At 41.8% G+C, this 15310-nt stretch overlaps 1 protein-coding gene across 5 annotated transcripts in view; it reads left to right on the top strand.

The window, feature by feature from the left end:
- Positions 1-257: 257 nt before the first annotated feature.
- The window catches only part of SMARCA2 (SWI/SNF related, matrix associated, actin dependent regulator of chromatin, subfamily a, member 2), a 119121-nt gene continuing 104068 nt past the window's right edge, over positions 258-15310 (top strand). For 2 of the 5 annotated variants that reach the window (XM_054186642.1, XM_054186646.1), the window contains exons 1-2: positions 258-431; positions 10196-10456. In XM_054186642.1, coding sequence (XP_054042617.1) covers positions 10232-10456 — 225 coding nt within the window. In that variant the 5' untranslated portion in view covers positions 258-431; positions 10196-10231. Of the gene's footprint in view, positions 432-1577; positions 1714-1956; positions 2172-2595; positions 2913-10195; positions 10457-15310 lie in introns of those variants that run through there. The other 3 variants (XM_054186644.1, XM_054186643.1, XM_054186645.1) reach the window with 3 other exon arrangements.

Genomic DNA, 15310 nt, shown 5'->3' with positions numbered 1-15310 from the left:
CAGCCAGCGGCAGCCAGGGCGGCCCCACTGCTGGTCGCCCGGCCGAGCAGCGCTGCCCACGGCCTGCGGGCACGCGCTCGCGCGCTCGCTCACCGACACAACGATCTCCGCCCGCCCCCTCCCCAACCCCTCGGTTGAGCGACAGGTAACCAGCGCCAATAGAACCGCCATTTTTGCGCAGGGGGGCGGGCACTGCCTGTCTGGCGGGCCAATGGGGAGGCCGCTTCCTGAGCAGCGTCCCTGGTGAGGGAACGCTGGCGGCGGGAGGGGGGCCGGAGGAGGGGCCGGAGTTTCGGAAGAGGAGGGAATGGCTGTCACCGGTGAAGTCATGTTCATAATATAGTCCCTCGCTTCGGTTCCGGGCTGGGGTGACTCACCGAGGGGGGAGAGGAGCGACACCCAGCACGGCCCTCGCTCCACCCGGGCGGAAGGTAAATATCACTTACAACTCGGTCCGCCCCCCCCTCCCGCCCCGCTCCGCTCCCCGACCCTGTCACGGCCGTGTCTGCGCCGGCCTCTATTGTCGGTGATCGCGGCGGCACCGCACCGTGTCCACCTTACCTCCCTTCCTCCCTTCCCCACACTGGCACCGTTGTGCCACCTGCTTCCTCTCCTCCACCACCTCCGGCGCCCGGCCCGCTCCAAATATTTATATCCCCCCCACCCCTCCGGTGGGTGGAGAGAAGAAAAGTTTTGATCCGGTATTTCTGGAATAATCACGGTGCAGATCTCCGGGGTGGGAGGGTGTGAGCGGGGGGAATCCCCCCCGGCCCCCGGTGTCGTTGGTGGCTGGTGTGTGAGGAGTGACACAGGGAGTCGGGGCGCCGGGACGGCGCCTGGGTAGCCGCGCTGTGTGGCGTTGATCGCCGGCGGGCTCTCACGGGCAGCAAACCAGCAGCCCGTGGCCACTTCTCGGTGCCACCGTGTCACGGGCTCCGGGCTACGCGACCGGGGAGATAAACAGATCCGGAGGAACGACAGACAACAAATACCCAACCCCACGCCGCGCTCCGCTGGGGCTGCTCGGCGGGCCGGGGGCGGCCTCGCCCGCTGCCCCACCAGGTGCGGGCCGCCCGGAGGGGTGCGTTTCGGCGGCAGCCGGGGGGTGTCAGGGTGAAGTTCAGGGTGTCCGGCGCGGCGGGGTGTCTGTTTCTCTGCCGTGACACTGGCTGGCGTGGACCCGGTCGGGGAAGGGGAAGCGGGGAGACATGAGGAATGAGGAAGATGGTGCGTGGGGGAGCGGTCTCGCCTGTTGAGAGTGGCGGCGTTGCCCGTCAGAGCCAGGGAGGCCATGATCCGGATAATCTCCCCGCCTGCCTGTCACAAGCACTACACACACACATCGGGGAGGGGGGGGAGGCGGTGGGGGTTGGGACTTCGCCCGACAGGCTGCAGCTCCTGTTGCTTTTCAGTCGTGGTTTATAACTGTGCAGTCAGTCACTCCTGCTGGAAAGGTGTCGCGATGTACTTCCCAAAATAGCTTGTGTCCCCCCCTACCCCCCCCGTTTTCCATGCAGAAATCATGCTCCCGCCTTCCCCCCCCCGCCCCGTTGCAGCAGTCGTCGAAGCGGAGTAGCACAAAACATGCGCTTGCAATTTTGTAATCGCCTTCCAAGCAAAAACCATTTTATTTCCGGTGTGCACGGAAATTTTTTTTTTTTTTTTTTTTTTAAATTTTGACGGGGTCGGGCGGGAGCGAGGATGCGTACGCAGGTAGAGGCGGCTCGTCTGCTCCGTCGGGAGAGGGGGAACGGCGGTGGTCGGCACCGGGAAAAGTTCTCTCCCCTGCCGGAGGCAGGCAGCGGGGCTGCCGCTGCAGCCAACGCCCGGGAGGAGCAGAAGGGCAGCGGAGCCCGTCCCCGGGGCTCTGGCTGGGGAGAGGGAGGCGGTGGCAAGCGCCGGGTTTGTGTGTGTGGGGGTGTGTGGGGGTGGTCTTTCCCGTCCCCCTGCCCCTGCGAGCGGCGGAGGATCAGGAAGTCACCGCTGCCACACACAGGCGTACGGACATGTTTGGTCGGCGTGACATGGTGGCGGAGGGAAGGAGCGGCGGGGAGACGGGCCCAGCCCAGCCCTGAGGCGTGTGTGTGTGTGTGTGTGTGTGTGTGTGTGTCCCAACCCGGCTGCTCGCCCGCCTGCTGCCGCCGCCGAGCTCTCCCCGCATCGCTGTCGAGGTACGGGGCCTTGCGGGGCCCGCCGCCGGGAGCGGCGCAGCCATTGCTCGGCGGAGGGTAGGGGGAAGGAGGCAGCGGGGCTGGATCTCCAGGCAGGGGTGTTTTAGAGCTTGTCGGCCGGGGCGAAAACTTTCCAGAGAGGCCGGAGTGGCGTGTGTGTGTGTGTTGGGGCGGGAATAGGGCCCCGCCGGTTGTGCGCGGTCGCCCCGGCGCCGTTGCCGGGGGATGGCGGCGCGGCGCCGAGGCCTACGCGTACCGGGCGGCAGGGCCGGAAGAGCGGTCGGGCTCTGCCGCCGAGGGAGGGAGGGAGGGATGGAGCGGGCGGCCCGCCCGGCCCCGACACATGGTGTCCCCCACCAACACGGCTCGTTATGTCCGTGGTGCGGGGGGAAATGGAGGTGCTTTTTTTTTATTTTGTCTCCGCCCCCAAATTTATGATGGTGGAACAACAAACTGCACAGGGCTGGAAAAGTTACAGCTCTTCTAAACTCGAACTGAAGTTACAGTTAACTATAGTTGGTTTGTTTGTTGGGGTTTTTTGTTTGTTTGTTTGTTTGTTTTTCCTCCTAAGCGTGCATCATGGTCAAGTAAAGAGAGTGGTTAAGTGTCAGCGTCACTACATAGATCGCACCGAAGTGGGTTTTCCTTGGTATCTGCTGCTTAGGTTTGATATGCAGACTTTCCAAACTTTAGGTTAACGCTGTTCTTTTTAAGGTGTCTTTTGAGGAGTATTTTAGATAGGTAAGTAAATAAGCAACTAAAGAATTGAAGATTTTTTTTTTTTACTTTTAGCTTTTTAAGTATTCTGCATGCTTTCTCTAAAAAATAATTATATCGGATCTGTGACACGGCATTGTTCCGCTTGTGTTCTTTTCTGTTTTGCCCTACGTTTCTTCGCTATTACTTGATTTTAACCACAGCCCCTAAGACCCAGACAATGAACGTTGTACCGGAATTTAATTCCTCTAGTAGTATACCAGTTACATGTTCGGGGTGGGGCAGTGTCTTCTGTGTAAATTAGCATTGTTGTGCAAATAAAGGCACACTTTCTCTTCGGGAGCCTAATTGCCCTCTTAATGTCTTTGACTTTGTTTCTTTTGTCCTTCTGTTATTCTAAGGCAAAAAGTGGTGTACCAGAAGGATAGGATGGGAGGCAGATTTTTGTGCTAATATATATCAATAATAGAAAGCAAAAAGATTGTATGGGTAATGAACATTTAAAAATAAATCTAAAGTGTATCATACAGCATATGTGGACTTGACAGAGCTGAAGGTAAAGCTTCATTAAATACAGCATTTCTCTCATGAGTTATGTCTCAGCTTTAGGACTGGTATTTCTGCGGTGTTTCATAGAACATGTGCCAAAAGAGTGTGTTCAAAGTAGTCTTAGATCTTTTCTTTTGTTCATTTCTGAAGTGAGCGTTTCTTGTCAAGTTTGAAAAATGCTTTCACCAACACCTGAGGCTTGGAAATTGACAAGAGAAGTGCTCCAGCTATTCTTATATTAAATGTATTCTTGACAAAGGTCTATACGAAATTAATATTTGCAGATACATTTTCTCAATTTTTGTTGGACTTTTGAAGTTAAGGTCAGAATGTGCACAGTAGCAACTTTAAAAAATGTCTGCACTGGCACCTCCAATTTTCATAGTCCTGATTAGTAATACTGCTGTGAACTAGTAATCCTATTCAGAAGGAGACTTTTCATTCTTTGTATGACTGAGAACATTTTTGCAAATTACTCATTAAAATGCCTATACTATTTTTTTGTATTTTGTGCTGCAGTTGAAGTTCTCTATGTGTAAAGAGTGTTTCCTGGACCTCCACCTCTTTTGAACTTTGTTTAGTTTTTTATTTGTTTGATCCTTTAGTGAAGTAGTAAACACAACGTTATGACATAAAGATCAGTTGTCATGAAAATGGCAACAGCGTTATGACATAAAGATAATGCCATAAAGATCACTTGTCATGGCAATGGCAGCAGAGAAAAGCTTATGCTTTATTTGCAAGATAAAATAAGAAAGGATGAATAAGAGAAAGAAGTAAGGCTTGCTCAAACACAGCTTTGGTAGTTTGCAAATATAGCAGAATAAGAAGGCTAATACAGAAAATTGTTTTATTTGTTTCTGACACATGTGAAGTCGTAACTTCTTAGGCATAAACATTTTCCTGTTTGTCTCCACTTGTTAGAGAATATTTCCTGCAGGGTTTGAGCACGCAGGGCCTTTGGGAAAAATGTTAAAAATAAATTTGTTGTTATTGAAACAATACCTTTTTCATGTCTTCACTGACATTTTACTGTAAGTAACTTGTATTTAAAACAATCTTCTCCCTTCTTCCTTCCCTTCCACTCTGTTTAAGTAAAGACAAGGCCTGTCAGTAATATAGCAAATTCCTTTCCTTCTGCAACCTCTCATTATGGCTTTGGTTTTTCAGAATCTAATGTGAAGATGTTGTTCAGTAACTGTGATTAATACCCGTAGTAAAGGTCGCGGTATGGAAACTTAATCCTTAACCAGTCAGTGCTGTCATGAGTCAGTTTTCTATGCTCAAAACATACAGTGGAGTCTACGTATGTAGCAAACATGGACTTGGTCTTGGGCATTGTCTGCTGTGGCTGTGGGGTTAAAAGGCAATTAAACTTCCAACTGGAGCTGTCTGCCCTCCTGTTTCCCTGAAGGCGAGTGCCTTCGTATATCTGTGCTGTAGCCTCTTTGAAAAGTCTGGCAGCGTTGCTTAGGCTAACTTCTTTGAACTCTGACTTGTGGTGATGCCTTCTGACTGACTGTAGTACATTCAACCCTCAGCTGTTAGCCAGTCGTTTTTGATTTTAGTTTTTCCTGAGAGAGTAAGTTAGAGTGGTTGAGAAGTTGCTTTATGAAAAACTGAAACAGCTACACAGTAGGAATACAAATTTCTACAAGAATATTTATAAGGGGTTGAAGGTGGGGGATATTATGACTATCACCCTAAAGTAAACAGTCCCTGCACATGGCGACAATGAAGTTTCTGGTGTAAGCACACCACCCATTCTGCTAGCGCTGCTGGGGTGCATGCAGACAGTCTTTGGTAGACAGACAAGCGGCTAAAGCAGAGTCCAGAGGTTTTTGTCCCTGGCCTGAGTGTCTGGACATGCAATTACGGTGTAGCATTTCTCATTCTGTGGTTTGTAGTTTAAACTGCAAATTCCCTTTCAGAAGGTTTTGAAGTTGTATACATGAGTATGCAAAGGCAGAGTCTCTCAGCAGTTAGTGTGTTTGGCTTCTCTTATGTGAACTGAATAACTCTGCTTTATGTTAGATGAAGATTTGACTCTTCTGCTTACTGATTTTTTGTTGTTTCATGTAAACCTGTTCATTGATTGAATCATTGTCTAATGAAATGGCAATAGTTAAATCCTGATAAATGTTAATGTACAGTGTTCTGTGGGGTAGGACAATACAGAACTCTGATTTGCTTCTAAGTATTGTAAGTTATTTGGTTTAATTATGACGAGCTGCTGTCATTATTAATCAGTTCTTAAACTTTGAACATCTTCATTTGATTATGGTTAGCATATTAAGCAAATACTTGACAGTATCATTTCATGTTTCATGCAGTTTAATAAAGATAACTCCTTTAGCCTGTAGTGTATCACAATTTCACAGTATATCTTTACAAAGCCACTTGTGAATCATGACTTCAGTTGGAGATGTGTGGGGAGAAGTAGACTGTAATTATTTTTCTCTGAAGGCAAAGTTACAGTCTGCTTTGCAGTGTGTATGTGGCTGTTGCGTGGGTCCACATTTCCTTTTCTTCAGATGTAAGTGGTGCAATTTTCCTTACTTTCCACTACCTATCCAAGGCAGGGGATCTGGCCAAAACATCCTGGCTGAAGTTCAGCTTTGGTTGACTAAGTCATGGAAAGGAAGAAGTTATTTTGGATGGTGTAGGGAAACAGCTAGAATTATAAATACTTACTGCTCCATCTGTTCTTAGACTCGGTGTGTGCCCTGTGTCAAAGCAGTCTATAATCTCTGGATCTTTTTGGGTGTCCAGCTGGTCTTGAATTCCAAAGTAATGCATGTGGTTTGTTACCTGCTGTGTTTCAGTTTTGGATCTACTAATATTGCATATTCTTTGTGTGAAGGAAATCCATGCCTTTGTTACCTTTGGAAGTTTATATATATAGGAAGTTTATACCAAAATATGTTTAATGTGCTTGGATGTTGTGGGTCCTGAAACATTGAGCTGACGGAGACACTATTGTACAATAAATTAGCTACATGCACAAAACCTGGTGCATAGAAAGTTACCTTGACAATAACAGATTTTTTTCCTCTCTGTCTCAATTCCGGTGTGTCCAGCAGAGGTGGTGAGATTCTCTGCGTGATTCATCACAACTAATTCAATCCCCACTAGTTTCGTTTGGCGCTGTTCACAAAAGAGATTTGGTGAAGTTGATGTAAATAAACCCAAGAAGTGATGAGGGATTACAGTTCAAGAAGAGATATGTCTTACTTGAAGTCATGTGAATAACAGTACTCTCATGAGGGTTTTGAGGAAATTTTAAGATTGGACACTTGAGAAACAATTAGACAGTATGTAATGCATTTGAGAATCAGGGCCAGTAGTCTTACAATTTGGGACAATGAGATGGAAATTTTTTTTTTTCATTTTATTAAAGTCCTTATAATCCGTTAGAAGCATTTACTCCCCCCACCACCACCACTTTGTGATTCTAACAGGCACTACTCATTAAAAAGCAGTCCAAACAAATGGGTCAATGCTGGCTTTAGCAGGGAATTGGCTTCATTTTGCTTATTTCATTATAGCCACCAGAATTTACCAAAACTAGTACCAATGTTATCTGGATGGAGCGTGGCCACTATTGTACCTGTTGTCTCTTTGTAGATTTCTGCTTTGACTTTAATGAGACTTTTATAAGGGCCTAGAGGAATTAGTTGTCTAGCTCTTACTGAATTTTAATGAGAGCAGGGTGCCTAATTTCTGTGGGCTTTTTATACAATCTCAGTCTTAGTAAATATAAATGGAGCTATTTTTGAAACATGTTAAATCATAAGCTTTTTAGCAGTTCTGTTATGTGAACAGATCCTTAGTTGGGAGGGCCATGTATAATGTGTTCTGCTTTGTGGCTGTGGCTGTTTTTTTAATTTTGTGGACTCCTATCGCCAGAGAAAATTGCTTTGTCTCTTTATGTCCATGGGCATCTTTGGAGAGGATTTACTACTTGCATTCAGGCAGTATTTTCCCAGATTTTATGTTCCCCCGATACAGATCTTACAAATTAATTTTTTTCCCCATAGAAGTATGTTCTTTGACATGCAGAAATCTCTAAATACAAATCTGTTTAAGACAATTCACAATTATGTAAGATTGTGTGAGTTTGTCTACTCATAAAGATAATGGAAGGACTTGATCTGGTGTAAGGGGTGCAACATTCCCCTCTGGTAGTTACTGTTTTTTACAGGTTGCGCACTTGCTAGCCTATTAAACAGAATTTTAAATTTTCCAAATTTGGGTACAGGACATGTTTAATGTATATGTAAATGACAGTGTAGCTCGTGGAGCTGAGTCTGGAGCCATTTAATTTTTATAAGAACTACAAGTTCAATTTGAAATAGAGGTGAATAGAGGAGGAGATTTTGTTACTCATTTTAATGCATAGGTGTAGGTAGAAGTCTTCTGTGAAGTAGGGTATTTTGGGATCCTGTATACTGATAGTAGTTTTGTAATTGATCGCGTTGTCATTCTGTATACATTTTTCTGGATAGTGGTGGTGCTGGGTTTTGCCTTGTTAAATGGACTGAATTTGGCTTACAATGTGCAGAGACAGTCAACTGTGAGAGCGTCAGTCTTATGCTTTGTAACCTAATGATTGACTGATATAAAAACTCTTTGTTGTGTGGAAATGTCTGTTGTCCTTTATACAGCCAAACTGTGAGCCTCTTATAGGAAGCTATGGCATGGTGTATGCAGTTGTGAACATTTGATAACTTGATTCCTTTTGTGGTAATGTCATGGGGTTATAGGGGACTAATTAGTGACTGTAGTGTTTTGTTTTGAACACAGAAGCTTCACAGGCGTCTCCCTGTTTCACCTTGCAAGGAAATAGGTTCCCAAGGTAGCTTATTTCAGGTCAGGGTGTTTTATTTTAAATGAGTTAAAACTTCGTTCTAATTTGTTGCCTTTAGTCAGAAGAGAGTAGTAGCTACTAAAACATAACAAAAAGGAGTTTATAAGTAAAAGCTATTAAGTAGATTTTGATCCTGACAAAACAATTAAGTAATTGTGGGTAAGTGAAAATGGTCTTGATACAGTAGCATTTTATCTTCTGTGTGGGTTCTGGTAAGTAAAGACTCTTTCTTAAAAAAGAAGAAAGATGATCAGTTCTGTAAGCTCTGAATTGCTATCAGTACTGATTGCTATCAGTAAGCACCAATCCACTTTTTCTCCGACATGTCTTGCAGATGGGTCTCCTTTCTGCTGTGTTGGGAACCTTGGGAGGGTACTTAGGTGTCTGTTTCTAAATTTGATTACAAGCCAGGGTGTTTGCAATGTTACAGTATGGCTTTATATAAGCAGTGTCATAACAGGGTTGTACCACTTATGTTAGAAAGTAATTACTGCTAAATATGGATAGTGATAAACCCAGATGTGGAAGATGAAACACACTTCCGTGATAAATTCTGTAAGGAGAGAGGCTGGGGCAGGGAGTCATCTGAGGCCGTGTAGTGTACCATTACATTGTAATTACCTTGTAATGTACCAAATTAGAATGCTTTTTAATAAGACACATTTTTCATTGTATTGGCTTTATTATTAGGGGACAAGTAATCACGGGCAGGTAACCTTACTATAAAACTACACCCAAAACAAATAAAGAGAACAGGCTAAGCCCATCTAACAGTCAGCTGCTGCTGAAAGTGGTGATCCTACTTGCTTCCTTGTGCTGGCACTGGGACTCATCTGTCCTTCCAGAAAGTCAGTTCAGTAACCTGAATCACTAGATGGTTTAGTGGTGGTTTGTTTGTTTGTTTGTTTGAATATAGGATTGCTTTTCTGCTGGTGTAATTACTCAAATAACGAGATCACTGTGTGATCAAATGCATGAAAATGCTGCCCTTGGGAGTGGGGAATGCCAGGAAACACGACTGATCTTGTTGGCAGCAGCTAACCATCAGTTTTGTAAAAATATGGCAGCTGTGCCACTGCATTACAATACTCTGACATTAGTAAACAAAAAGTTCCCAATCTTAGCCATTAATAAAAGTTCTCAGAAAACTGGAGAATGTTTCAAACCTGTAGCCTGCATCAATTTGCTCTAGTAAGAACACAGAAATAAAAATATAGTAATAGTTGGTTTTTCAGCCTGTAAAAGCCTGTCATTTGTTCTTGGAGCACTTACTGTTTTGTAAGCCACTTGAGCTGCACTTTCCTGGTTTGTGACATTGACAGAACCCCTCAAGTGTATTATAACTCTTCAGTCCAAAGTAATTGTCTTTTCTGTTGTCTATTTTGTTTGACATTATGATTGCATACAGATATAACCAGAGAGGTCCTACACTACTATCTAAGTTTTTTTAAAAAGTCAGAAAATAGTTTTAATAATCCTTTTAATACTTGTTATGCTGCATTACCATGAATTTTATAAGTATGAATTTCATCACAGTCATGTCTGTTTAGGAGATTTTTGAACACGTGTTCAGAAAGTGTTCATACCAGCATTGTCTCTGGTAGATAGTTTTCTTAGCATACTGGTTGCTTTGTTCTGAGTAACATATGAACATCCAGAAATTGACTGAACTATCAGGATCCTTATGCTTCTAGTGGGCTTTTAGAAGGATGGTCAAACTAATGTGCAACATTAAGGATAATTTAAGCATTTTCTGCTGATGACAGCTTGCGTGTGTATGTGTGCGTGTGTGTGTAACGACTGCCAGTAGGTTTTATTACATTTTTTCAATGCCCTTAATGTCATACAGAAATTCTGGTTTTGTTTTTGTTTTGTTTTGTTTTATTAGAGCTATTCTGCTAATTGAAAAGGAGACAGAAAATAGATGTCCACGCCTACAGAGCCTGGCGCCATGCCTCATCCTGGTCCTTCCCCTGGACCAGGACCTTCACCTGGACCGATTCTAGGACCTAGCCCAGGACCAGGGCCATCTCCTGGCTCAGTTCACAGCATGATGGGGCCAAGTCCTGGTCCGCCCAGTGTCCCGCATCCAATGCCAACAATGGGGGCTACTGATTATCAACAAGAAGGCATGCACCAAATGCATAAGGTAATAGTTATTTACAAGTGAACCTTTTTTTTCCTAGAGTTCTCTCCACTGATTAAAAAGACTACTTAGCACTAGGTTTAGACCTGCATAACTGCTATGACATCACATGTCATCTCCAAAACCTCAGCTTCCCTCCTGCTTCTGTCTTTATTTCTAAAGATGATGCATATATCAGATTAAACATAGTTTCTTTGTACTTAGCAGACTACTTTGAACTATAGAGTTAGTAGTTTGCATATCTTCATTTGTAAACTGTACTTTTCAGTAAGATAGATATTACTAGGGGAAAAAAATTGAATTATAGTGTTAAAGCCTTGTGGTAGACCATTCTAAACATCTTTTTTTTTCTTTTTCTTTTTTTTTCCTTCTTATCTGTTTGGACTTACCTTGCATTTTTCTTGCGTTCTCTTTAGTTTTGCATGATTTTTTTTAAAAAGAAATATTTTTAACACTTAAAGGGCTTGTGCTTATGAATTTGTTTACTCCTCTGTGTTGATGAAAAAAGTGGTTTCCAGGTTATTTTATAAAGGCTCCATCTACAACTATGTAGTGTAGAACATGTGAATAATTGGACTTCAGTGGTTGTGTCGTCATACGCTTAAAATGACATGTGTGCTTACACTATCATGAAGGTCTGTTGCTTTGAGGAAATATTTGCTTGTATGGAGTTTTGTTTATGACAACACTCTCTTTATGTATTGTAATTTTTATTTGGTTATGTACCACAGATTTAGAGTTTAGGATAATTTCAATTTCACTGATGTTCTATTCTCAGAAATATGCAGTAACAGCTTGCAGAGCCAAGATATTGAAAACATTTGGTAATTAGTGTTGATTCCACTTCAGATTGTTATATGCACATAGAAAAAAAATTACAGTAAAGATTTAGTTTTAAAGTAATATATTTTATTCTTCCTTATGAATTGGCAACTTGTTCATGTTGCCATTTTCACATACGGGTCAGTTTCATTCATTAAAACTGTTAAAACAATGTCTAGTCAGTAAAGACATGACACTGCCATCTTTTGCATGAGGAACTGTATCATTAAAATTTCTAACAGCACAAAGACAGCTGAAGTGAAGGAGTCCATGATTCAGCTGCCCGTTTGTACTGAACTGTTGTAATTTCTGAGAGGTCAGTACATTCAGTAACCAAAACTGAAACTTGCATTTGAAACTTGAAGCATGTAATTTAGCTATTAGCCAGATTAGACATTTATAATCATTATTTCCTTGTTTGTGGGGTCAGTTACAGCCCAAGTGTCTAGTACTCTGGTGAATGCCCTAGGCTTCATAGACAGCCAGGGTTTTTACATTCTTCGGTTCTCTGGTTTCTTTCTGTTTTTAAGAGATTCTGTACCTGCAGAAGAAGAGGGCTGCACCAGGAGTTTTCCATTAGAACGCCTGAATGCTCCATACATTATGTTTTTAACTGCTATATCGTGTTTTCACATTGTTGTGTTCTTCAGACATTTGATGCTATGTTAGTATTAGAAACAAAACAAAAAATGTCATCCCACAGAGTTCTTTCAGAGACTTCAGGAGCATCTCGGAAGTTCTGTGAGCCAGAGTAGAAATTCCCCCATTGAGGTGGGAAAATTGAAATGTTTTGAAAAATGCACCATGAATGTGAAGAGTCTGGATAGCTAATTCAAAGATGACCGCTCAGTATAATTGTAATTTCTTTTTTCTGTACCTTGATTCTGATAATGGAACAAAGGCTGTAATTTCACAAGTCTTTATTTTAGTAGCAGCAGCCTTGCTGTCTTCTAGTTTGCCAAGTCACAAGTTCCAGCATGCGTTTGTGTATGTGTGACTAAGCTAGGTCTGTTGAACTGATCCAGTTGGAAAAAAAAATCTTGGTTTATTTTTCAGTCTAGATCAATTTTCTGGTCTGTTTTCCTGTGTAACCCCAGAAATAGTGTATTGTGACAGCTGAGGGAAGGCTCTTTTTAAGAAATGCTGTGGAAGGGTACCTCTAGACTATTTTGCAAATATTACTTGAGTGTTGTTCCATGTAATTAAAAAACTGTTTTTAGTTTTTTTAGGTCAAACAGCCACCTGCAGTTTGACCAAGTAAACGTTTTCTTTCTGCTTAGTGTTATGTAAAGTAGTTTGACTTTCAAGTCGTGATGTAATATAACCCTTTATTTTTTTTCCTAATTATATGCAGTAAAAGTGAGAGATTGCACAAGAAGTGTCCCAGTTATGCAATTGCTTGTGGGGTAGACATCCCATGCATACAATGGGATGTGGTTCTTACTTTTAAAATTCACAAACTAAGTAGTGAAACACCTTCATTATGTTAGATGTTTGTCTGTCTTAAAAAGAATAATATAATACATTAAAAAAAAATCCAAAGTATCTAACAGTAGAGAAAACACTGATGGATACAAATTAATATCAATAAATCATAATTCCTAAAATATGTAGTAACCAGAAAACCCTTCCACAGGAATATTTATTATTGATTTGCATAACGCAGTTTTGACAGAAACAATAATTAGTTGTCTTTCTTGCTACTTTTCATAAGTAATCTTTAGACTATCAATCAAATTGCCAGGGGAATACTTCCAAATTTTACTGAAGTACATCTTGGATGCAAGACAGCTACATTTATGGAGAAATAATGGGAAGTCTGTCATGTGGGACTGCTAAATGGACAAACCGTAACAGCTTCAGAGAGTCTCATGAGGTGAAAATACTGGGAAGCTCTGAAGGTATTAAAGGAAAGCATTATTGTTGCCCTAATCTTACTTTTCCTCAGCATCCATATATGAGCTCCTCTGGAGGCAGAACATAGGGTTAGATTGTTTTAGTCTGAACTGTATGCTCTTATGCACCAGCTGGGCCACATGATTTTAACTGCTCAACTCTTAGTTATGACAATAGTATATCTATTTAATTTGCATGGTTCTCACTTGAGGGATGGGAAGAGTATTGTGAGCCCTTGGTTTATTTTCTTTTCCATTTAATTGTAACTTGATCCATAGTCACTTCTTTTGTGAATTTGTAATGGAGTGTACTGTGGATGATTCCTGGCTGTGGAAAAATTATTATGATGTCATGGACAATATTACTGCTTTTGGTGACTGATAGAAAAAGTGAGTGATAGAAAAAAATCTTTTCCCACAGAAATGGTATTTTTTACTAAATATATTATTTGTTCACTAAGGTGTTCCATTAAAACAGAAGGCAAATGGCTTCCCATTTCAAAACAGGTCTGTGCACATTAGGCATTCTGAGAATCTTAAAATTTTGTCATGGTCCTGGAAGTAATGCCTTTTTATTCAGCATTCTTCTTTTTTATTTCTCTATTTCTGTTGTATGTGTTTACCTTAGTGGAAAAAGAGGAAAGCATTGTTGTCAGCCTTGAGAAATCAGCAGAGACCTTGTGTAAAATGATGGTTTTAGTGATTTATAAGGGATTAACAAAATTGTTGGCCAAGTTCCTACTGCAAGGACAACCACAGTCAGTCTGCTTGTCCATCACTAATGCATTCAGTTATGCTATGCAGTTATGTGACAATACATTATTGTTTGGTCTATGTAATTTTTTTTAGTATAGAGGAAGCATACTGTAGAAGAAACCTAGTTTGATACGCAGTCTCCGATTTCAAGGCAGATGTTTTGTTTGTTTGTTTGTTTTAAGAAAGGGAAGGAAACAAAACAAGACACCATAATCTGGGGGTTTACCTGGAAATAGGTCAAACTGTGATGCAATGTTGTCTTTGAGTAGACTTCAGTAACTAAATTGAGAGTAAAAGCATTGTAGGCAAAACGTTCCCTATGCGTTAGGCATTATGTAAAGTCTATAAGTGTGCCAAGTCTGTAGGTGTGGGCTTGCATAGAGTTGAAGCTCATCCCTCATTGTGTTTTCTGGAAGCAGTGTTTATATATCTGGCCTGTTCTGTGTTTATTCTTACTTAATGGGGACCAATGAAAATAATAATGTGTACTCAAAGGTGAATATATCTCAACTTCCTGTTTCCCTTCTGTTCTGTCATATCAAAAGAATTTTTAAAAAGTGCCCCAACGTGGTAGTAGTGCTTTATTAGTAGTACAGGTTACATTTTTCATGCCAACAATGTCGTTGTGGAAGATATCTTTAACAATTTGTACAGGACTGAAGAATTTACAGAAATTGCATTGTATGTAAGATCTTTTCTGTAGTTTTTAGGCTGTTACATAGATGTAAAGTTATCATCTAACTCTGTAGTTACACAGTGATTCAAAGAGGTTATGAAAAAGAACTATTTTTCAGTTCTTTTACTCATCTGATGAATTGTCTCCCCTGTTTTACAGGATTTGTCCATAGACGACAGAGGTGCTTTTAGGTGAAAAATATTCTTGGAAATACAAGTCTCTTTGCATGAATTAGCAGTACGGTGATAGCTAAAACTAATTTTGTCTTCAAAGAGTTTTATGCCATCTTCATCTTTTATAGCTTTGCTTGTAAAAAACTCATTAATGAGGTCTACCTTTCCTAATATATTTCTAATGAATTTCACTTTCAGTTTTTTCAGAGCATAATTTCTGCAAACATACAGAAGCAAACCCTGTTCTTGCTATATTTAGGCTCCCTTCCATTAGACTTGAAGCATTTCAGTTTGCTACAGGTTTTTGTTTGTTTGTTTGTTTTTTCCCTTATCTTACAAAAACCTGTTCTTTTGATCAGCTCTTTCCTTCACTTGATGTTTTCTTTTATGGTCATGTCTTTACCTTTCTGTTCCTGTTTGATTTTTTTGAATTCTCATTTTGAAAGGCCACTTACTTGTTTTCCTCTTCAGTGCTGCTCTTTGTTAATCATAGAATCGTAGAATCTTCATGGTTGGAAAGGACCTTTGAGATCAT

The sequence above is a fragment of the Rissa tridactyla genome, chromosome Z, assembly GCF_028500815.1.
Source record: "Rissa tridactyla isolate bRisTri1 chromosome Z, bRisTri1.patW.cur.20221130, whole genome shotgun sequence".
NCBI lineage: Eukaryota > Metazoa > Chordata > Aves > Charadriiformes > Laridae > Rissa > Rissa tridactyla.
Note: the sequence above shows the minus strand (reverse complement) of the source record. Positions and strands in the feature narration are given on the sequence as shown.